General features: G+C 55.8%; 1 protein-coding gene across 1 annotated transcript; it reads right to left on the reverse strand.

The window, feature by feature from the left end:
• Positions 1-1287: 1287 nt before the first annotated feature.
• On the reverse strand, positions 1288-21127 carry CCDC155 (coiled-coil domain containing 155). Its single transcript, XM_006905117.1, has 19 exons — positions 21085-21127; positions 17981-18085; positions 17275-17461; positions 16729-16793; positions 15374-15434; positions 14955-15116; positions 14287-14404; positions 13924-13974; positions 9386-9463; positions 9082-9138; positions 8768-8827; positions 8045-8109; positions 7794-7881; positions 7384-7506; positions 5300-5358; positions 3641-3686; positions 1744-1808; positions 1544-1660; positions 1288-1441 (listed from the first exon to the last, which is right to left on the reverse strand). Exons 1-19 carry the CDS (start codon positions 21125-21127, stop codon positions 1300-1302), a joined length of 1692 nt encoding a protein of 563 aa, XP_006905179.1. The 3' UTR covers positions 1288-1299.
• Positions 21128-23658: the final 2531 nt, after the last annotated feature.

The following is a 23658-nucleotide window of genomic DNA, read 5'->3' on the forward strand; positions in this document are numbered from 1 at the left end:
TCTTATTTTCCACCACTCTGTAGCCTGAAATTCTTTCCTGGCTCCAAATCATTTTTTTTTTTAAATCCCAGCAACACAGTGCTGCCTGTGGCTCTACAGACACAGAGGCTCTTTCGTACCACCTGGTCTTCAGACATACTTTGCTTCCTCTGCGAGTGACACCCTCTTCGGCCCCTGCTCACTGTAACCAACCCTACCCATCTTTCAAAACTAAACACAGAAGTCACTTATCAGGCAAGAAACCTCTCGCCTCCCAGACTGGATTAGGTGTCTTTTTTGGGGCTCGCACAGAGCCTGCAGCTGCCTCTATCACTATTTGTCTTTAAATTGGTGTGAATTTGTCCCTCCCAAGGAAGCCTCTGTGATGCTGAAACTGTCCTATATCTTGACCGGGTTTTGATTTCATGAGTGTTTATATTACAAAAATTCATCCAGCTGATACTTAAGATTCGTCCATTTATCTGTAAGTTACACCTCAATTAAAACATAAATAATCAAAAACAACCAATAAAACCTCCCATCATCCTTGGGAGAAAAATCAACATTTCTCTGCCTGGCATTGGAGGGCTTGTTTCTCTACAGCATTCTCCTCTAAGGGCTAGCTGTGACAAATAGGTGATTATTAAATTTGTTGAATGAACAAATGGTACACTGGTCCACTTCTTGCTGACCATTTGATTTGCACTGGCCATTGGACATCTCTTGCCCACATCCCTTTTCCCTCTTTCCACCAGGAGAGGCGCTCAGTCTCCCAGCCTCCTTTGCAGCTGGGGTGATCACACCGAACAGTCTGGCCAATGAGACATAAACACAGGTCTGCTGCTGGCTCTGCAAAGGCCACTTATAAAGAAGACTTTTCTTTATAAAAACAGAAGGGACACATCCCCTTCTCTCAGAAGATATGAGCTACGAAGCTAAAATGCCCCCCACCCCCTGAGCATGAGAGAAAGGCCAAGAAGATCACATAGGATCATAGCACGCTCACCGTGAGGCTGCAGAGACTCTGAGCTGTGGACCCACAGCCATTTTCCTCCAGGCTTGTTTTGTGAGGAAAATAAACCCCTAGTGCTTAATCCATCATTGGGCTCATTTTTCAATTGTTAAGAAATATAGTCGCCAACATTAAAAAACCAAGAGACTTCACAGAAAGACCCCATATAGGGGTGTGGATCCTGAAGTACAGTATCTGGGGTTCTGGTACTGGGGTCCTCCCAGTTAACAGTGCCAGAACAATAGGAATGACAGTAGAAAGAGGAATTCACTGAACTAGACATTGCGCTGAGGGGTGGGGAGCACGGCTCACACCGGTGGGGGCTGGAGGTAGCAGAGCTGGAGGTGGGGCCAGGTGGGGGGTGGGGACTGGCCCAGAAGCAGGATAAAGAGCAGCAGCAGCAGCAGCAGGCCCAAGACTGGTGCCGGAATCAGCGGGTGCTGAGCGACCCTGGTGGGGGCGGTGAGACAGTGCTCAGGGCAGGGCCCAAGGGAGCCTGTGTGCCCTGATGTCTGACCACCACCCCGGTTTGGGAGAAGGCTTGGGGCTCACCTGAGCTGCTGGGGGTGCAGGGGGCACAGGCAGAGCTGGCCCCAGCCTGGCCTCCTGACTGGGACCAGCTCCTTCTCCACAGGCACCAGGGCTTGCTGCGGGTCAGAGCTGGCAGGGCTGCTGGAGAGAGGGCAAGGTCATCGCACTGGATGCTTTTCTCTGCCCTTGAGTCCCCTCCCGGTCCCCGTGGATCCCGTTACCTCTCAGGAGAACTTCCTGAAATGTCTCTGGGGTGAGAGTCTCCCAGAGGGATAGGGAGTTCGGCCTGGAAGGACGGAGGAGAAGATGAATGTGAGACACTGGGTCCTGGGTTGAGAGACAGTCTCAGTTCAGCTCACTGGACAGAAGCGACCACATGGAAGAGGGGGGAGCACAGCGAGTGGCTCATTACGTGAGCTTCCCTGAGACACACTGCTGGGTTGGGGTCCCAGCTCTGCCAGCCTCAGCTGTGTGTCCTTTGGCATGTCACCAATCTCGCCATGCCCCACTTTTCCCTGCAGGACAGGGACAATGACGGTACCCACCTCACAGGGCTGAAGTGGAGACTGAGTGAACGCCAGTAAAAAGCAAAAAAGGGGCGGGGCTCAGAACAGTGCCCGGCATGCAGTGAGTGCTCAATAACTATGAGATATTCGATACGATTATTTCCACCTCCATTGGATTCTGGAAGTACCCAGTGGCAATAAAAACACAATTAAAAATAAAAAATAACGGGACACCAGTCCTAGCCACCACCCTTGCCACCACCACCTACTGCATGCCAGCTATGTCAGGCATGGGACCAGGCCCTTTACAACATGATCCTCAGCTATCATTCCCACCCTGGAGCTGGGTAAAGAGCATCACCAAACCAGCAGTGAGGAACTGGAGGTGGGGCCCAGGCCCCACGGAAGGGGTGTGGGGTGGCAGGAAGGAGGTGGGCTTTGGGGCCAGGCTTCTCACAGAGACCATCGTGGGTGGCGTGAACCCCGAGGGGTCCCAGGTGAATGGAACAGAGCCTGGCGCACTTGGGTTCTCACGGTCCTTGGCTGAGGGCTGCAGGCTCCTCACCACAGATCCTTCCCTCCCTGTCCTTACCTGAGAATAGGGAGCATCACCTGTCAGTTTGAGGAGCAAAGGACCCAATGTGTGTGGAGCTGGGCAAGGGAGTTGTCACGGGTGCTGTGCCCTGGGGGAGTTCTGAGGCTGGATGGGGAGGGCCCGGCCCCTTCCTGTGTGTGGGAGCGTGTGCGTATTCATTTTCGTAATCCGGGGGTGTAGCCATGTCTGTGCGGTGCGGCGGCCGCAGACCTCTGTGTGCTTGGGGGGGGTCCCCTGGGAACATTCTGGCCGCCCACTGGCCCGCAGGCCTCCCCCCACAGCACCATCGGCTCTCATTAGCTACAGCGAGGGCCTTGTTATCTCTTGGCCAAACGATTTTTCTGTCAGCTCAGGAGCAGTGGGAGTGTGGGTGGGAACTGGAGAGGAGCTGCGGGCTTTGGGGCCAGGCTTCTCACAGAGACCATCGTGGGTGGCGTGAACCCCGAGGGGTCCCAGGTGAATGGAACAGAGCCTGGCGCACTTGGGTTCTCACGGTCTTTGGCTGAGGGCTGCAGGCTCCTCACTCACCACAGATCCTTCCCTCCCTGTCCTTACCTGAGAATAGGGAGCATCACCTGCCAGTTTGAGGAGCAAAGGACCCAATGTGTGTGGAGCTGGGCAAGGGAGTTGTCACGGGTGCTGTGCCCTGGGGGAGTTCTGAGGCTGGATGGGGAGGGCCCGGCCCCTTCCTGTGTGTGGGAGCGTGTGCGTATTCATTTTCGTAATCCGGGGGTGTAGCCATGTCTGTGCGGTGCGGCGGCCGCAGACCTCTGTGTGCTTGGGGGGGGTCCCCTGGGAACATTCTGGCCGCCCACTGGCCCGCAGGCCTCCCCCCACAGCACCATCGGCTCTCATTAGCTACAGCGAGGGCCTTGTTATCTCTTGGCCAAACGATTTTTCTGTCAGCTCAGGAGCAGTGGGAGTGTGGGTGGGAACTGGAGAGGAGCTGCGATGACATCAACCCCTCCGAGGCCTGGCGTGGATGGGGACCGGGGAGGGATGCTGGGGACTGCCTACCATGACCTGGGTCTCCTCTTCTGCCTTGTCCTCTCTTCTGGGCAACCTGGGGCAACAACATCGTCACCGCGAGTACCTTTCCTCTGCCCGGCTCCCATTCGCCCGACGAGGGGCTGGGGGACCCTTTAAAGCTGAGATCTTAGCGTGGAACAGGCACCATGGATGGACCTAGGGGGTGTCCTGGAGCCCTAGATAGACCTGGGGGTCCAGACTCAAAAAAGGCAGTGACCTCAGAAAGGGTCAGAGAGTCTCTTCATCTCACTTGCTTTCTCATCTGCTACTTTTCCAGCTGATGCTCCAGCCGGAAGCTGAGGCCTCACTCCTCTCACTCCTCGAACACCAGGGCCGGTGTGGACCCCGCTCCCACGCCCTGCCTGCTGCGCTGCTCCCCCTCCTGTGAGTCTCAGTCTTACTGGGTCTTCTTTCAGGACTCAGACTCCAGAATCCAACTGCGTGAGCCCCGCCCTCATCTGAAATCACTGCTTAGGGGTGTGAACCTCTGACCTCTGACCCTCCTAGGGTCACAGCTGCCTGAGCCCCCGAAATGCCTTGTTAGGAATTCAGGCCTCAAGGTGCCCAACCCAGATGCGCCCTGGAGACCCAGAAGTCCACGCCACTGACTCCCACCTTCACAGGGACCCAGGACCCAGCCTTCTGGCTTCAGACCCGACACCCTTGGGACACAGCTCCTCCCTCAGCTAGCACCTTAGAAGGCATCCAGGCCATCTCACGGTCCAAGCCCTCGGCCCTCAAGGGCCACAGGGTTCACTACCTCCCTCACTCCCAGCTCCCCGATCTGCATCATATTGCCCCTGCGCCCCCAATCCCTGCAAACTTGGATGCCAGGCCCCACCCCCCTTGCAGCTCAGTCCCTTCTCCTCGCCATTTCCTGGTGACTGAGAGGAGGTCACAGCTCGAAGCCCCCATCCCGCCCAACCTCATCTTTCCCAGACAAGTCCAATTAGAGGCCATGGCAGACAGCCTCATTAGAAGCTGCAGCCGGGAGGGGAGGGGGAGAATGACGCCCCACAGGAAACCAGAGGCCCGAGGCCAGGGCCCCAAGGAGGGTGGGCCCAGACACCTAGTGCTTTCTCTGTCCTCAGCGGCCTGCATGGAGCCTCATAACAACCAGGCGGGCGCTCCAAGGCATTGCACCTGCCGACTATGGCAAATGAGCTGAGCAGGGATTCGAAGCTGGGCTGTCTGATTCCAGAGCCCCCTGATCTCCCCACTGCCTGGGTGCTCTCCAGGGGCCCAGTCTGGGTCTCATTCACCCCAGGGGTTCCTGGAGGCCTCGGGTAAGTGTGTTCAGTGAGAGTGACTGTGTAGCGGAGCTGTCCCATCTGCCTGACAACTGTCTTCCGGTCATACGAATACCACTCCTACAAGACCCATTCAGACATCGATACTCTGGGAAGCCCCCCGCTTGGGCTCAGGTTCCAGATGTCTTCGAGAACTATCTGGCTCAAGGGCTGTCTCCCCCTTAGCTGGGTCTGACTCATCCTGGCCCACAGGCCCAGGGTCACTTCAGCATGAACAAATGAGTGAATGATTATGCGAGGGTCCTTCTGGGCCCTTCAGCCCTCACAGCCCACCCATCTGAGAATTGGGTGTCACCCCGGGTCAGGGGGATGGCTCCGGGAGGGGCAAGCATCTTACCACATCGATCGCTCCTTCCTTCCTTCTTGAGGGTGCCTTGGCTCTCCCTGGAAGTTTCTCTGTGGGGAAGAAAAAGTTAGGGCTGCAGCATCTAAAGAATTCACCCCCTTCTTCTGAAGCCTGCCCTCCTCTTGGGCACTGTCCTCGGGAGCAGAAGCAGGAAACCCAACCGTTGTTCGGGACCCCACCAAGCCCCTTTCTAAGGACCCCAAACTTCCCACACCCCCACAGCCTCTCATGTTCACCTGGGCCCAAGAGGGTCTCAGCATTTCTCTTTTGAACCCCATTGTCCCCCCAGGTTCCTAGTCTTGGGGAGGCCCCACCATCTGCTCTCCCCCAGGTTCCTCTCCGTTTTCTCCAGAGACATCTCATTGTATGGCCTCAACCACGCACTTGACAGTTGTCTAAATGCATCTGTGAGTTCCAGTTTTGTGCAACCACTGCCCCTGGGCAGCCCACCTGTCCCCACCATGTCCCTCAGGGCCCTCACTTCGGAACATCATAAGGTACGTTCAGCACTCTTCCCGCTTCTCCTCCCTTCCCATCACCCCACACCACAGCATCTGTCTGCAGCTCCGTCTCCCCGCCCTGATTCTCTCCGTCCATCCCTTTTCCTCCAGCTAAAGGCCCCGGCCTGGCTCAGGCTTCATCCTCCCCCTCTGGGCCACTGCCTCAGCCTCCTCCCTGGTCATACAGCCTCCAGTCAGTCCTCACGTGGACCCAGAGGGAGTTTTCACATCTCGAGTTGTCCCTCCCTGTCCCTGCTCACAGTCCTCCTGTGGCTTGATGGAGGAAAGTACAATCTCTCAGCCCGACTGACAGGGGATTCCTTCCAAGATCTGGCCCCAGGCTCATCTCTCACTATCACCCCATAGCCCCCCACTCCCCAAAGGTATTCAATTGCGTGCCCCGCTGCCTGAAGGGCTGCTCTTTCCTCATACCTCGTTTTTTCTTCGAAATAAACTCAAATGTCAGTTTCCCCATGATATCTCTTCCAATCTCCTATCTGACACAGGTACCCCCTTCTCTGGACTCCCACAGGCCCGCCGGCCACCTCCAGCACACCGATCGTCCTGCACTGGGATGGCCCGTTGGCATGGTCTCCCCACCAGGCCTCGAGTGCTCAGGACCCTGGGCCCCAAGTGACTGCTCTATCTCCCCCGGACCCAGTGCAGGCAGCAGCCTGAGGCCTGGGTCGGTCTGCCCCTGGACGGCGTGTGTGCGAGCTCCCAGCCGAAGCTCACTCGCTCTGAGGGCTGCAGCTCTGTGTGACCGTGGACATGTGATCTCTCTCAGAACCTCCGCTTCCCTGAGTAAGAGGATAAGGGATGAGGAAGCCGACCTCATGGAGAATCCGGGAGCGGTAAATGAGAAATCTAACAAGGGCGCTCAGGTCAAAGGAAAACACAGCTGCTTCTCTCTCAGCCGTGGAAAAAGTGGGCCAAGAAATGAATTTCTCCTTTAAAGAGGGAGAACAGCCTTGAAGCGGGATAGATTTCAAGACAGTACAGAGGTGTTTATAGAGCTGTTAACATTATTTTCTTAAAAAATTCTTCTGGCACGGATAGATTAACATCCCACTTTTTAGTTGTGGACACTCAAGATGAGTTGCCTCAGTTATTTCAAACGGTGTAATACTATTGTTCAGGTAATTACAGAAGTCATAAAGAATGGCTATTGTTGAGTTCGAGATTTCATTGTGGGTTTGCTAAGCTTTTCTTAAAGGTGCGTTGTATTCAAAGGTAAATGCTTAATGTGTCTTTATGGCATCGGAGAGAACAATTTGCTTTCCGAGGTAGAACCATATGAAATGAAGTGATTTCGGCCAGTGTTTCCTAAACAGCAAGGGTAACGACCACAAAGGAATTTGCATGTTTGCTTTCTTCGCGTTTGTCTACCACACTAGCAGGCCAGTCCCTAGAGGGCAGGGATGGTGTCCCATCTGGCTTGGGCTCCGTGTCCAGCAACCAGTGGTCCCTCAGTCACCATCTACCTATTGAATGGGGAACAGCACAGGCGCATGGCGTCCTGGGCCCCTTTGTCAGCTCTGGACTCCGTGGTCTCAGAGCCCCTCCTGTGCTCACCTGTCCCTCAGTCGGGGCTTCAGGTAGAAACTCAGCTTCCTCATAACTTTCCTTGACGCCTTCCTCCCACCGCCACACTCCACAAAGAGGGCTGGAGAGATCGGCAGCTGCCACTTCTTGTTTCTGAGAGAGGAGAAGTTGTTTCTGAGATCAGGGAAGGCCAGATTAAGGCAGAAGACAGGTCAGAGATGGCTGAGGTGTGGGGATGGGAGTGGAGGGAGCTGGTGTGAGGCTAGGCTGGGAAGTGGGTGAAGGCAGGACCCAGGAAGGGGCTGGTGCCAGGACCAAGGAGTGGATTAGGGATGAGGTTAGGGACTGACGGTTCTTGTGGGGAACAGGGTAGGGTGAGAGGGCTGGGTCAGAGGTGTAGCTGGCAGTGGGTTGGGGCGTTTGGCCAGTGCCAGGCCCACCTGCTGAATGGCCTGGATCTCCATGCCCAGTGATGGGGACGGCAGCTTGGTCCAGTCCACTCTTCTTGCCTGAGCCCCTTCGGGTATCCTGGCCACACAGTCAGGAGGGGGAAGGTTGCCTCCGTGGCTGCCCACCACCTGTCAGTCGGCTGATGCTGGGGTTGCCGCCCTGCCTGCCTTGGGGCTGGAGGCTGAGGGTCTCTGCCCTTGGGCTCCCTTCCTGCCTCCTCTACCCCCGATGTTCCACTCACTCTTCTGGTCTCTCATGAGTCTGACTCAGCTGCTCCTCCAGGTGTGAGATTTCCAGTCTCAGTTCCTGCAAAGGAAGAAGTGGGGGACACCTGGCTCTCTGTTCTTCCCCATCTTCCACCCCTGGGATCCTCTTCCAAGGTCAATTCCATTCCCCAGACTTCTTTGGGCTCTTCCAGACACAAGGGACACAGGGAAGAAAGCATTGACAGAAGCTTAGGAGGCCAAAGAGAGACAGAGAGCAGCGGGAACCCAGAAGGTAACCTACCAGCCAGGAAAATTAAAAGGAAGGCGGAGACGGAGACGCACAGGACAACGAGCCACGTTCACAGAAAAGCAAGAGATGCACGAGGTGTAAGAAACTCATTAAGACCAAGGGCAGAGAGAGCAGTCGCCCTGGCAGACAGACTAGGTCCAGAGAGGGCCTGAGACAGAACTTACATGAGCCAGCGGCCACACAGAGAGATGAGGAGGGGACATGCGGTGAGAAGACAGCCACAGAGAGTGGAAGTGAATGGAAAACAGAGATCCACAGAGAAGGGAAGAAATGGAGAAAAAGAGAAGCAGCAGGCAGAGATGGAAAGCGAGGGAGAACGCAGACAGCGGAGACGGAAGAAGTAAGCAGAGGCCGAAAGAGGCAGTCAATCTTGGAGGTGGCAATAGACAAGTGGGGAGAGCAAGGCCAGGCGGGGGGCCGCGGAGGGCGAGCGAGGGTGAGGGGTTACCTGCGTCGTTGTCTTGTACTCTTCCAAAGTCTTCGCCAGACTCTCCGCGTGGCAAGTGCGCTGGGAAAGCCCAAAGCTGACTGAGCCTGGGCCAGGCTGGGAGGAGAGACTGAGGCTGGGAGCGGGGATGGGGCGAGCTTGGGGGAAGGGCTATGGCCAGTGGGAAGTAGCGGGTTTCCAGATCTTGCAGGGTCAGGCTTGTGACCTCTGACCTCTGTGGGCTGCTTGCTTATGCAAGGATTAGAGCCAGGCAGGACTTGAGGCTGGCAGGTGCACGTGAGAGCAAACGTCACACACGCCCCCGGCCCCCTTACCTCAGAGAGGTCGGCGTCACGTTGGCAAATGAGGCGTTCACACTCGTAGAGCTGCCGCTGCCAAGGAAGGAGCCTGTCCATCTGTCCTGCCTCCTAGGACCCGCCTCCACCCTGCCCTCCCCGGGTCTGCCCACTCCTGAGTCCCTCTTCTTAACCTTCCTCTAATGTCTCAAGACATTAACTACACTGAGAGATTTTGGCCAAGCTGCCTGGCTCTCACCAGGTCGTTGTGGCTAAAACTGGAGAGGTAAAAATGGCCGCGGGGGTGTTGGGAAGTTGTCAAGGCACGTGGGAGGGGTGGCACCTTCAAAGCATCCTTCTCCATGGCCAGCTCCTCAGTCCTCCTCTTTACTCCATCCCGCTCAGCCAGCAGCTTCCCATTCTGGAAAGAGGAATGGCCAGTCATGTTCGTTTCAGCAAACGGCGATGTTAATATTCACAGCTGATGTTTGCCGACACTTGATGTGCATCAGGCCTCATGCCAAGCACTTTAGCCCACGTAACCCCTCCAACCATCCTATGGAGTCTCAGCTTTGATTTCTCTGTGCATCAGTCGGTCCCCCATCCGTAAAAATGAAGATAGGACCTATTCATGGGGCTGCTGTGAGGATTAAGTGAGCTAATAGTAACTGCTAATAGTTACCGAGCATCTGGCATGTGTTAAGTCATTTCTTATCCCTGACTTTAAAGATAAAGGCAACTCAGGCACAGGAAGGTCGAGTTGCTTGCCCCAGGTCATAGAGGTGGTGGTTCATGCCAATATATGTTAGTATACGTTGATAAGCAAAAAGCATTTAGAACAGTGCCTGACATATACCAAACGTTCCGGGAATGTTACATTAAAAATATTTTTTAAAACTTTAGATTAAGAATTTTTTAACAAGCACGAAAATAGAAATAACAGTACAGCGAACACTCAATACCTGTCACGAAGCTTCAATTATAAAGTTTCCCAGTTTGTTTCTTCTCTATCCTCTGGGTGTTTTGTTTGTTTGTTTGTTTGTTTGTGTTTAACTGGATTCTTTTAAAGCAAATCCCAGGCATCATATTCTTCCACCTGTAACGACTCCAGCATTTTCATCTCCTGAGGACCTTTCCTTTAGCAAAACCCCAACACCAATATCGCCTTTAACAAAATTAATAATTCCTTAGTATCGTCTCACACCCAATTCGTGTGCTTTTTTTCATTTCGGTTGTCTCCCGAATGCCTTTCACATTTAGTTTATTTGAATGAGGATCTAAACAGGTCCACAGGCGCTTGGTTGAAATGTCTCATTTCTTTCTGTCTGACAGTGATCTGCCACCTCTTAACCCTGGCACTTTTCAGGGCCCTTCTTTCGTGGAAGAAACTGGGTTATTTGTCCTGCAGAATCGGTGCCCTTGGGTTTGGTTTATTGTGTTCTCTTTCTCTGTGACGTTCGCCATGTTCCTGCACCTTCTTTATTTCCTGTAAACTGGTGGGAAGATCCAGGGCCTTGTCCAGACTCTTGTTCAACTTTCTGGCAGGCAGACTTCGTGAACATCACAGCACGCCATTCATGGAGACTGTGACACCTGGCTGTCCTAGCACTGTTTCTACTGTCATCATCCCCAGCCTTACAGAGGAAACTGAGAAGCAGAGAGGTTAGAAACCTGGTCAAGTTCACACTGCAAGTGGGCTCAAACGCAAATCTGCTTCCGAATCCTGGGCTTATAACCCCTAGACTCTCCTCTGAGCCAGTCACGGCCCTCGGTAAGAATGAGGAACCAGCTTCGGCCGTCGCCCCAAGAAGCTCCTCACTAGAGGTGGAGACCGAGCTGAAGACGACGACGTGTGAAGAGGCCTCTGATGAGGACCAGGGCCTGGGCTCTGTGGGAGCCCAGAAGAGGGGCTTCCTGAGGAGGCAGTGCCAGGGCTGAGTCCTCAAGGGTAAGAAGCGTCACTGGGAAAAACAAGGAGTCCGGGAGAGGGCAGTGGGCGGGGCCGGTCACGAAATGGGACATCAGAATAAAATGGCCCAAATTTCAGTCTAGACTTTCTGGTGACCAAAAACCTTGCAAGTTGCACGGAGTTTCCATGTGAGGCAGTCACGGGGGAAAGCATTTTGGAGCACGGCAGCAGTCCCCTGCCATGTCCCTCCTCCTGGTGCCCCTGGGGATACCAAGGCCAGCTCCTCCTTTCCAGCCTGGCTTGGCTCCAGGTCCTCCATCAGCTGCCTTCCACCCTCTCAGCCTCGGTAGGCTTGGACTGCAAGGTGAAGGGCGGAGGAAGGACGGCCAGGAATGCTGTGTCGACATCTGTCCACCTGGTCAGGACTCGCAGGCTGGATCCTGGACAACTCGGCAGGGAACCGGGTTACTCAGCCACCCCTGCCTCCTGCAGTAACGTGAGCCCCGCCCTGTAAGGTCTCCTCAGGAAAGCTGAGTGTCTGAGTGTCCCTTACTCGAGCACTATTCGACTGTAACTTGAGAACTCAATCTATAGATGCTCTGTAGGCAGCTGGCAGCGAGAGAAAAGGTGGAGGGGAGGGATCCGAGAATAGCTCCAATTATTGAGCGCCTAGGACATTCCAGGCACTGCCCAAGGCGCTTGACCTGGCAGCAGGCCTTCTGGGCCAGAAGGAGGCAGAGACCGCCGGCTGCCATTTGCCCTTATTCCTCCTGCTTTCTTTGGGGGTCCTCTCTCCATGCGGGCAGGTGGGTCCCAGCCCCAGCCCTGGGGGGTGTGATTCATGATGGAAATACTGGCAGATTCGGGAGACCAGCTGGTCAGCTAACCCAGCAGCCACTCTCTCTAGAGGCTGAGGATGTTCTCCCCGCCCCTCTTGCGGCTGGAGGTGTCACGTGACACAGTCTGGCCGGTGAGACACAAGAGAGGCCTGCTGGGGGCAGGGTGGAGTGGGGGAGCTCCTGGAAAAGAGAGAGCCAGAGAGGAGCATTTGCTGGGCCTCTTCACCCCTCTTTATCCGGCTTTGATGAGAACATGAGGTCAGGAGCTATTGCAGCCACCTGTGATCACGAGGCCACAAGCAGACAAACAAGCCAAAGAGCCACCAAACCAACCCAGAGACCTTCAAAACCTCTTGTTAAAGAAATGAGTGTCCTTCAGGTTGAAGCTGCCAGTTCTTCGGTGTTCTCTTCCTTGGAGCTGAAATTATCCGGGACACATCGGTGGCTGTGTTACCCATGCCAGGGAGTGGTGGCTATAGTCATCTGCCACTTTGACCAATGAGGCATGAGAGGGAGGTTCTACCACGGGGCTTTAGGGAAAGTTTCCCCTTGTTCTTAAAAAGAGTAGTTCTGAAAGAAACGGTCACCTCCTGTCTGTACCCTGTGCTTCACACTGTGGCAGCCATCCTGCAGAGAGATTCCCATAGCCCCAAGGGAGGGACTTTTCATGGAAGAGCCAGAGCACAACAGTGGAAAAGTTCTGGATTTAAATGGAAAAGCCACAATGCAGATATGAGACAAGGGGAATCAGGCAGAACCAGTATCGGGGCAGAGATCCTTAGGCTGGAGGAGGGGAGTAGGGAAGTCGAAAGACAAGGCAATGGGTCAGCTGTGAAGGGAGGTAAGGATGGATGCACTTGAACCATGGAATCCCTGGGGTGTCTGGGAATCTGAGGGGCATTTCCCACCTCAGTGGCAGAACCCGCAAGATGGTGAATAACAGCATAGAGACGGCTATGTTAGAAGTTGAGGCAGAGAGGGCCCAGTGAGGCCCCAGTGGCCACAGAGTCACAGGAAAGCAGCTAAACCTCCTCTGTGCCCCTAGAAGGGTGTGGGAGTGGCCGAGCGAGAGCCCCAGTGGCCTTCACAGATTGTGAGGTCCAGACAAGGGCCACCACCAGCAGATGCATTGAGGACTATATGTCTAGAGACCAGAAGATAATGCCAATCTCCCGGTGGATGCCGGCACGCAGTGGTGACTAAGGCCAAGGACCAGATGGGATGATGAACATCAATCTTGTGACCAACAGAGAGAACAGATGTTGAGCGAGGACCGCAGCCTCCTGGAGCACTAAGTGCTGCATGAGTCTCCAGCAACTTAGATGCCACCTTGTGGGGGGATGGTGATGTGTTTCATCATTAATCGATGAGTTTTAGTTTCCACCGAAAAGGACTAGATGGACCCAGAATTAACGCAGATGATGTTTTCTGTCGCAGAACGGAGCTTGAAGCAGACAATGAGGTTGAAGTGGGTCTGTTTATATTAGGTTCTAGGCCCCGGGCTAAAAGCTGTCATTCGAGTCCCACAATAACCCTGTTGAGCAGATACACTTTTCCCTCATTCTTAGTGAATAAAACTAAGGTTCGGGAAAAGGCAGTCACATGACTAAAGTTTGCCTGTCATGTAAGTGGCAGAGAGAGAATCTGAACTCAAGGCTGACTTCAAGGCCTGTGTTCTTTCCACCATAAAAAAAACCCACTAATACATGAACAGCACTAGCTAACTTTTAGCGAGCGCTTCTCATGTGTCCTGCCTTGTGTCTAAGGTTTTACAAGCATCCTCTGTTTAAATCTCATAAAACCCAATGAGGGAGATTCTATTATTTTGCCCATTTTTACAGTGAGGACGCTGAGGCACAGAAAGGGGACAGACGGATGCATGCTTCTGTAGGCAGCCACAGCGTGAACCCAGGCAGTCCGTTCCATGGCCCACACTACCAACTATGGCAGTTCTTACACGCAGCAATGTGACTCAGGGACATTCACACATTATTGGGATTCTGGGGTCTCCCTCACCAAACCGAAGGATGTTTGGTCACCGGCTGCTGGGGGTGTTTGGGCTTGCAAGGGTAGGGTGAGAAGATCCTAAGGACTGGGAGAGGGGGTAAGGGTGGGTGCTGGGCCTCAGCTCACCTCCTTCTGCAGAGTCTCTATCTCAGCCACCAGATGCTGCTGCTCCTTTTCCTGAAAAACCCCAGAGAGAACAAAGGTTTCTTTTCTGGCCTCTTTGTCCCCATATTGCCCTTCTCCCACCCCTGGGAACATAACTTGGGCCTGGGTCTTTGAGGAGCAGGGCTGGGGAAATGGGTCTGGGGAGCCTTGATGACTCCTGTTGTCCCCTTTGTCATGAGAGAGATGGAAAACAGATCTGGCCTCAAAGTCTGGGGTGAGCAGGACCTGGAGTGAGGGAGGAAGGTGGGGGTGACCTCTGCCCCTTCCCAGTCCTTAAGCTCTGTTGCTCAGACGGCACCTTTGAGCCCCTTGCCCAGAACCTACTGTCTGCCGGGCCTGGGCCAGAAGGCTGCGGTTCTGTTCCTCCAGGCTCTTGGCCAGACTCTTCAGGTCTTCCAGCTCTTCATCCACAGCCTTGGCAAACTGCAGAGCCTGCTGGGTGCTGGTAGGGGCAGGGCCAGGAGGGCCATGAGAGCGAGGAAGACAGCGACCACAGAGACAGATTCACTCAGAGGGACAGAAATAACAGAGAAATCCCAGACAGACCTAGAGACACAGGGAGACAGAGACCAGAGAGGGGGACAGAGACCAAAGGGAGGGGGATGGAGACCAGAGAGAGGGGGACAGAGACTCAGAGAAAAAGGGGGGAAGAACCAACTATGGAGGACAGAGACCAAGTTTCTACCTGAAATAGGGAGAACAGGACAGATATGAAGAAGACAGAGCACAGGGAAAGGAACAGGCCGCTGAGATGGACAATCAGAGAGGGAAGAAGAAAGAGAGAAGGCTGAACCCTGGGGGCTGAGAGACAAGAACCGGGGAGACACACAAGATAAAGATAAAAGACAGAAAGAGGAAACGAAGAAAGGGCAGGTGTGGGCTCACAGACGCGGAGCAGGAGGTGCAGAGAGAGAGAGCAGAGGGAGGCTGGAGCTGCGGTCAGGAGGGACGGGGGGACACGGGGCCCGGAGGGTGGACGTGGGCCGGCCCACCTGCGAAGCTGCTTGCGCAGGGCTGCGATCTCCTCCCCGAGGCGCGCAGAGCCCTCCTCGGCAGTCTCCACGCTGCGCTGCAGTTTGGCGTTCTCCCCGGCCAGCCTGCGGTTGCTGAGCTCCAAGTCCTCCAGGCTGCTCAGCAGATCAGCTGTGGCGGGCCTGGGAGCGGGAAGGGCCCGGGTCAGCACCCACAGCCCCAGCCTCCTTTCCCTGGTGGAGGGTAGGTGGTGAGGGTGGTGGGCGAACGAGCTCTTCTGGAGGAAGAGGAACAGGAGAGACTGCTCTGCTCTCCCTGAGCTGTTAGCACAGCCCTTGCCCCTCACCCGCTCCCGAAGGACCCCAAACCCTAGCCACGCCCCTGGCAGGCTAGAGGACTCGGGGCAGGGGAAGGGCAGGGAGGGGCCCAGGATAGGTACAGCTCAGGCCTGGGGTCTTCGCCTCCAAAGCTCTCCAGGTTGGCCGGCTCCTCTGGGCATCCTGGAGGGAGACAGACAGATGGTGTTCGGCTCCGGGTGACCTCAGGCGGTGCCCCAGGATGCAGGGCTCGGTCCTCCTCTGGCCTCCTCCATCCTCACATTCGCTCTGGGCGATCCCATCTGCTCTTGGGGCTGCAGCGGCGCCCACCATTGGAAAGTACCTTGAGCTCAGGTTGGATCTCTCCATAACCTCCTAACTTCCACGCCCGACACTGGGCAGCACCTCAACTGCCTCCAAACCTGTTCCTCCTCCCAGTCCTCACCCCTGCCACTCGCCACCTGGATCCCTCACTCCACCTCACCCCACAGCCTAGCAGAGCCCAGGCCCTGTTCCCCTTCTCCCTGACTCTCTGCTCCACCCTGCCATCTGTCCCCAGGCCCTATCCTGGCTCTGGCCTTGCTCTCTCCCCTTGGACCCTCACCACAGCCTCTTCCCCGGCCTCCTGGCCTCCAGCCTCTCCCTTCTGCCCTCTCGCACTCAGAGGGCTCTTTCCTCACCCAGAGCTGACCTGTCCCTCCCCTGCTCACAGCCCACCCTCGGCCCCAAGCCGAGTGGAAGAGGCTCAAAGAATGTCAAGAAAGCTCTATTTTATTTGCTTTCATATAGGCTGGAGAAATGTCACTCAAACCCTTGTTTATGGAGCACCTCCTGTGTGTGAGGTCCTAGGGAAACAGTGAGCAAATCAACTAACCAAACAGCAGGGCAGGCAACTGAGGGGATAATCGGATTTCTGCAGGAAAGGAACGTGGTCTGAGTGTGTGAGTGCGGTGAGTGCGGTGAGTGTGGAGAGCAAGATTAGTAGCCTGGGGCGTCCCAGCACCCCCTACTCCGTGCCGCCCCCCTGCAGGGCTTCCCCAGGTGTGCCGGAGGAGGAAGGTGTGGAAAGTCGAGGCTGGGAAAACAGTCTGAGCACAGACTGGGGTGGGCAGGTGGGTAACCCAGGAGAGAGAGAGAGGAAGGAAGGGAGCGAGAGAGACTTTGAATGCAGGAACCAGAGAGTAGTGGGGAGCTGCTGGATGACAATGACGCTGAGGAGAGGTGGGAGGGGACTCTCTATAATAGGGCTGGTGTTAGGAGGAGGCGTTGGAAACAACCCGTGAAGAACAAAACCCCCAGAGCTCAGGGAAAGTGGGGAGGCCATCATGGAGGTGCCTAGAAAGCCAAACTCATAGCTCCAGGCTAGAGCAAAGGTCCCTGGGGTCCTCCTCTATCCCCTGCTCTGTTGCCAGGTGGGAAGTCCCCCCGCTGTCTGCCCCTGGGCCAGCCTGCTTCATTCTATATATAGCAATCTCACCAGATGGCAGTTGCTGGGGGGTCAGGGCCCCCTCGAAGGCGGTCTCCTCTTCTAGCTCTAATCCTCTGTATCAAAGGGATGAGGCTTAGAGCCCCCTGCAGCCACCCCTGAACCCTGATCAGCCACCAGCAGGGGGATTGCGGGTGGCAGTGGCGGAGGAGGGGCCAGGTTAGGTGAGAGCAAACACGGTGGGGAGGAAGGTGAGGCCAGATGGCAAGCGCAGCGGCCAGATGGAAAAGCGGGAGGGGCGACGGCTGGGACTGGAGAAGGGATGGGGAGGGGCCTCTGTCGGCCCCCCATCATCCTCCCTTCTCCTTGCAGCCCCTTTTCTTTCTGTCTCCCAGATCCCCTTCACCTCCTCATCCAAGGCACCTCGTCCTCAGACCCTCCACCCTTCCTCCAACCCCATCGCTTTACTTTCTCTCTCCTCCGCCTCCTTCAAACACAGGGGATCCCTGTGCCCAAAGGGTGCTGGCTGCAGTGAGCGGGTATGAGGTTAGATTTTAGGAAGGACTTCTGGGGGAGGGTGGAGGTACAAGGACACACCCATCTAGCTGACAGGCAGCGATCCAGTCCCGCATGACGACCAGGAAGGTGTCTAAGTCCACGGTGGCCTGCGGGCCCTCTCCGTTGGGGTCCAGGCTGCGGGCCAGTGTTTGAAGCCGTGCATCCCGGGGGCTCCGTCCTGTCATAGCCTCCAGGTAGGCTAGTATGTGGGTCACAGCCACAAAGCCTGGGGACAGAGCATGCCGTGAGGGATGTGGGACAAGTTGGGAGGTGAGAGTTGGGGACATTAGGTAGGACATCACTAGCTCGGCTGGTGGCACTCCTACACCACAGCCTGGCTGAGCCAACTTGAGCAAGTCCTTTCCCCGCCTCTGAGTCTACTTTTTCACCTGCAAATGGGGGCCCAGCCATCCTCACCTCGGAGGGAAGAAGACAGGCTGTGCCCCGCCAGGCCCATAGTGGCTGCCCTCCTTCCCTCTCCCAGCCCAAAGCCTTACCTTCTTCCATTAATGTCCCCCAAGTTTTCCTCCCCTCACTGTCCTCACGTGCAAGGCCTCCATCACCTTATCCACTTTCTTCCTAAAGCTTCCCACAATCACTCACTTGTCTTGCAGGACCCGCCGGAAGGGCCCTAACCCATGCTTCTCTCTACGGCTCCCCAGTTCCCAGCCCCCACTGCTGCCCCTTATTGTCTCTTGTCTTTCCCACACCCAGTGCTCCCCAGGCCCCATCCTGCCCCTCCCACCTGTCCTCTGGGGGTCACAAGCTTCGAACATGGAGTTGAGTATTTGTTCCTCTGAGTTGAGCAGTGTCCCCAGGCTCCCCTCCTCCGCCTGGTCCCAGAAGTACACTGAGGAGAGAACAGGGTCAGTCCAGCCTTGAGGAGGGGGACGAGGAGAGAAGAGAGACTTGGGCTCCCGCAGAGGAGAGGGAATTCATTCAAAGCTGCCTGGAGTTGGGGCTGGTGGAGACCCATAGGGAGCCTCCGGTGGGGGCAGCGACGTGAGGGTCTTTGAGTCACCTCCCTGTCCCCACCCTGGAGATGTGGGCCCCATCTTTCAGGCCGGAAGTGCCCCCTGCTGTCTAATCCTTTGTATCCAATTGGCTCAGTAGCCCAGAGAGCTGAATGAACAATTAATCACCCTTTCCTCCTCTGTTCCCCTGCCTCTCAGGCTGAGCTGGGAGGGGGCTAGAGGCAGGGGCGGGGTGTGGGGGCGAGGGCAGAGAAGAGAGAATTCTGGGATGAGCTGAGGGTGAAGGGGGGCCTAGGAGCCAGGAACAATCCGATAACGCACTGCGCGGGCAGCCTGGATCGATTCTGCCTGCCACATTTCCGGTCTCCTAGCATGTCTGGGGAGCCGGCTCTCTCTCCTCTCACCATCCCCAAGTCAAAGCTGGCATCACAGGAGTCCAAGGCCAGGCCAGTAGTCGGGGAATAGGGTGATCCAGGAAGGGTCGGGGGTAAGAGCCTAGCTGCATGACTATGGGCAAGTTGCTTCTCTTTTTGGAGACTCAGTTTCCCCACCAGTAATACAGGGGCAGGTAGAGCGATCCCCCTATCCAGGGCTGAGAGGGTTAGGTCTGTGTATGTGAAGAGCCCCTTGATCACATACGATGTGAATGTCCCAGGATCTGTTTGCAAAGAAGATATAGGAGGAGGTCTCTACCCCAGAAGCCACTGGGACAGCCCAGCCTCTTTCTCAGGGTTGGAAGTGACCTTCAAGGCTCCCTGGACAGCTGGGCATAGCAGCCAGCTGAGCACAGGGTTCAGGGTCTGGCAGACAACCCAGGCAAGAAACTCAGCCTTTCTGAGCCTCAGATTCTTCCTCTGGAAAATGGGGTCGTCTCCCTTCCCTCCTAGAGAAGAAATGAGATGAAATCTGAAATGTCCCCAGCAGAGGAGAGGGCCTGGCATGCACTGGAGGCTCACTAATAGAATCAAACATGCACTCAGGCCTCTCTCCTGAGTGTTTGCATGGACCGTGGTAGCCACTATTATTAGTCCCCCTTTACAGACAAGGAGACTTAGGCACAGAGAAGTTAGGAACTTGCCTAAGGTCACCTGTTCAACACGAGTGCCCGTTCTCATTCCTTTAACTCTTCGAGGGTTCTTTACAGTGAGCTCCTGGGGCTCGAACCCACGCTCCTTGGGAAGGGGAGCAGGAACCCACAGTTATGGGAGATGCCAGGGCCCGTGTCCGGGGCTTCCCACACTCTCGTTTCTCCCTCTCACTGTGCTCCTCATGGTATGGAGCAGGACTCTGAGGCCCAGCGAGGTCACTGGCCAGGGAGAGTGAGCCAGAGTCAACCAGGACTGTCTGGCTCCAGATGCGCACCTGTCTGCAGTTCCTTCCCCGGGCCCCGCGGGAAGGTGTTGCTCTGCTTCTCTCCAGTTCTTTTTCCTTCATGTCCTTCCTCAGTGTCCCTACCTCTCTCTGTCTCTGTCCCTGCCTTTCTCTCTATCGTCTGCCCCATCTCTCTCCCCCCTGTGTCCTGCCTCTCTATTTCCGTGTCCCTCACCCCCATTCTCTTCTGTCTCCATCTCTGTGCTTCTCTTTCCATATCTGAGCGACTCTCCAGTCCCCAGCCTTCTCCCTCCTTCCCTTGCTGTCTCTCTGTTCCCCCCTCCACCCCGCCTCTGTCTCCATCTCTCCTGAGTGTGTCCCTCCCTTTCCTAGGGAGCCTCCCAAGGCGGGCTCAGCCCTTGCCCATGGGTTCCTCGGTGGCTGCACGCCCTCTGCTGGTGCCAGTGAAGTGTAGAAGTTGGTCACTCGGTCAGCAGGCCCTTGGGTTCTCACACCCAGGTGTCTCTGCCTCCAATCTTTCTACCTGGAAAACCTCCTGAGGCCACAGTTCAGGCCTGCGGTCCTGCGAAAAGACTAAGGCTCTGTAGCGGGATGCTGGGAGCCCCTAAGAAAAAGGCCCTGCCTCTCCCCGCGGGTGGGAACCTCCTCCCCCATGATTACCGTTGGGCTCTCCACTTAGCAGATGAGTTCCTCCCAAAGTGCTTTCACACCCATTTGGTTTGCACCCAGCCAATCACTCAAGGACAGTAACCACGGTTCCTGCCATGTGTCAGGCATTGATCTAGGGTAGCGCTAACCAGTAGAGAAGCCACTCGCCACATGTGGTTTGTGAGCACTTGAACTGTGGCAAGTGTGAACTGAGTTGCTCTCAGTGTAAAGCATACATCAGATCTTGAAGGCTTAGTATGAAAAAAAAATATGATACATTTTCATATTGATTATGTGCTGAAAGAATACTACCTTGGATGTATTAGGTTAAATGAAATCTATTATTGCCATTCATTTTGCCTGATTCTTTTTTCTTTTTCTTCTAAATAAGGCTACTAATACGATTGAAAATTACATAGATGACACGCATGTCGGACAGCACTGCTCTAGGGACTGAAAATAGCAGGGTAAATGAAACAGACCCTGCCTGGCGGAGCTCCTGTTCTAGTGGCGGAGACAGAGACCAAACGGTCCTGCCAACGTCAGTGCTATGAGGAGAGGTAAAGCAGGAGGGAGGAGAGAGTGACCGGGCAGCTGCTTTACAGAAAGCTGAGATCTGAATGAAGCGAGGCGGGAGCCTGCGGGTCACTGGTGGGGGTTGCTCTGGGCAAGAGTCATAGCAAAAGCTTCTGCTCTGGCCTCTCCAGAGCAAAGGGGATGAGGGGTCCAGACAGGTGGGCACACAGCTGGCTCTCTCTTTCCTACCTGGCATGAAGACGGAGCCTCAGCCACTCCAAGCCACCTCTCTCAAGTCCCCAAGTCACAGCCTGGTGCCCCTTCACCCACTGCTCCCCCCTCATCTTCCCATGGAGCAAACACGAGCCCAGTCACCTACTTTTTGTAGCAGGGCTGCCTGCCAGGCTCTCTGGCAGGTCCATGGGCCAACCTCGTTGCTTGGCAGTTGCAGGCGATGCTAACAGCTTCTTTCCATCACTGGCAAGGACTGAAAAGGGACTGGCTGCCGGGAGAGCTCCTAGAAGGACAAGCAAGGCAATGGCCTCCTTGGACAAGTCACCTGAGGGTGGGGACCTGCCCTACCCCTTCTGCACCCTGGGGTGCTCTGGGTTCTCAGAACCTGTTTGCCCGCCCAGGCCTCCATCACAGCAACTCCCTCTCAGATCTGTTTTATGGATTGGAGGTGTGAGCTGGTAAAAGGGAAACCTGAGGAGTGGGTGGCAGAGATCAAAAGGGGGCTAGTGGGTGGCGGTCACTGCCTCGACACCCCTCCTCCCCACAGCTTGTCAAGTCCCCAATCCTGTCCTTCCTCCCCAGTGACTCGACCCTGTCCTCTCCTTTCTTTCCCGACAGCTCAGGCTCATCTTCTCCGCCCCCGACCCTTCTCTCTGGCTTCCCAGCCTCCAGTCTCCCGCTCTGGTCCATCCCCACAGCGCCCCATCCCTCACCTGCTCAATGCTCTTCTGTGGCTCCCCAGCACCCCAGGGACAGAGCCTAGATCCTGGACCCAGCATCAAAGGCCCTGTGTGGCCTGGCCCCACCCACACTTGCTGCTCCAGCAACTCTGAACTGCGTGCTGTTCCCCAAGCTAGGCACTCCATTATCACCTCTGGGGCTCTGCCTGGGACACCCTTCTTGCCAGCCCTTCCTGTCTCGGCTCATATGTCCCCTCCTCTGGGGAAACGTTTCGGAACGTTTGCCTCTGGGTTCCCGCACTATCCTGGGCTACTGACATCCTTGCGGTGTCAGCCTGTATTTGGAAATGTTGGCCTCTCACGTGAATTTGACCCCCATGGCTCCCTAATACCCTCCCATGGCTCCCTAATACCCTCAGGACTAAGTCCTAGCCCTTTGGGCTGGTGTAGCACAGAGGTCCCTGCAACTCCTTGCCTTTTGGTCACTTTTCTCTCCACTGGCTGATCCCCAGGCCTGTCGCCCTCATCACGATCATGGGAGCTTGAGTCTTCCCATGGTCCTCCCAGGCCCAGGCCACACCACACGCACCGTTCCCACCTGCGGCCCCTGCCCTGGCCCGCAGCCTGTCGCCCTCATCACGACCATGGGAGCTTGAGATCTTCCCATGATCCTCCCACGCCCAGGCCACACCACATGCACCGTTCCCACCTGCGGCCCCTGCCCTGGCCCGCAGCTCCCTGGGGAGCCTTCCTGAGTCCCTGGAGCAGTTAGGGACTCCCTCCTCTGTGCCCCGACGATGCCCTGTCCTGTCTCCATTATAACCAGGTCGACCATATGACTTCCTGTCCTAACTCGGGGATGCTTTCAAGAGTGAAAGGGGTGCTATTAATAATTATACACTGGACAACGGTGCCCACTGCACCGAACTGGGTACACTGGGGCAAATGGTCAGGCAGGGTTGCCCGGGGCCTGTCCATCCTCACCCCACCGGCTCAGGCCCCCTTTTCTCACCAAGTACTCCCCACAGCCTGCTCTCCCTGGCACCAGATGGGGTTCACAACTGTGGCCTACACACTTCGTGGCAGCTTTTAGAATGTTCTGGAAAAGGCGGAATTGAGGAGAGACACTTCCGGGGTTTGGGCAATGCTGGAGGATGCAGAAAGGGATGGATGGCCATGGGACCGGAGTGGGGAAGGGTTCCTTTGGGGGTGCTGATAGGTACTGGGAGCTTCTGGCAGGGTTTGGGGGACAAATTCCTGGTGAGGATGGAGGGAGGTTCTGGTCAATCTCGAAGGCCTCTGACAGGGAGATTCTAGCAGGCGGACCCAGGCGGGAATCCCGGGGATTTTAAGGGGATCTGGATTTTAGGGGGTCTCTGACTGGATTTCTGCTGGGTCTCTGGATTTCTGGAAGGCTCTCTGACTAGATTTCGGGAGGAGTCTCTGGATCTGGGTGGATCTCTGGATTTCTGGGGGAGGGGGATCTCTGACTAGATTTCCAGTGGATCTCTGGATTTCTGGGGGGATCTAACTAGATCTCTGGGGGGTGTCTCTGACTGGGTTTCAGAGGTCTCGGGTCTCTGGGAGGGGAATCTGACAGGATTTTTGTGGGCATGACAAGATTTCTGGAGATCTTGACAAGACTTGGGGGCGGGTCTCTGATAGGATCCGGAAAGGAGCGTAACGGGATTTCGGGGGCTCTATGACAGGCTCTGAGGAAGAAATCTGACAGAATTTCTATAAGATTCTGACGAGATTTCACGGGTCATCTCTAAGATTCCCTGGTGGGTTCCTCTCCGTATTTCTGAGGGGATTTTTCAAGAAGACTTTGAACAAGGCTTGAAGGACCCTGATATTGGGGACTCTCCTCGACGGTTCTGGGGGGGGCTCTGACAAGGATGCTCTGGGGAACCTCGCCACACCTGAAGCGCACCTGAGGAGGCCACGAACGACGAACGGCAGTTGCCCGGGGAAGAAGCGCGCGTGCCCTATTCCCGCCGGAACGAGCAGAGGGGGCGGGGCGGGACCGAGCGCGCGCG

This window comes from Pteropus alecto, unplaced genomic scaffold (assembly GCF_000325575.1).
Source record: "Pteropus alecto unplaced genomic scaffold, ASM32557v1 scaffold41, whole genome shotgun sequence".
Lineage (NCBI taxonomy): Eukaryota > Metazoa > Chordata > Mammalia > Chiroptera > Pteropodidae > Pteropus > Pteropus alecto.

Bases quoted from the DNA above. Each gene is read 5' to 3' on its own strand.
- CCDC155 (XM_006905117.1), bottom strand. From the start codon at position 21,127: ATGGACCTGCCAGAGAGCCTGGCAGGCAGCCCTGCTACAAAAA. The intron at 8,828-9,081 runs GTAAGGGGGCCG...GGGCTTTCCCAG, and splicing joins GTGACGCCGACCTCTCTGAG to CGCACTTGCCACGCGGAGAG. The intron at 7,882-8,044 runs GTGAGTGGAACA...CTGTGTGGCCAG, and splicing joins ACTCATGAGAGACCAGAAGA to GATACCCGAAGGGGCTCAGG.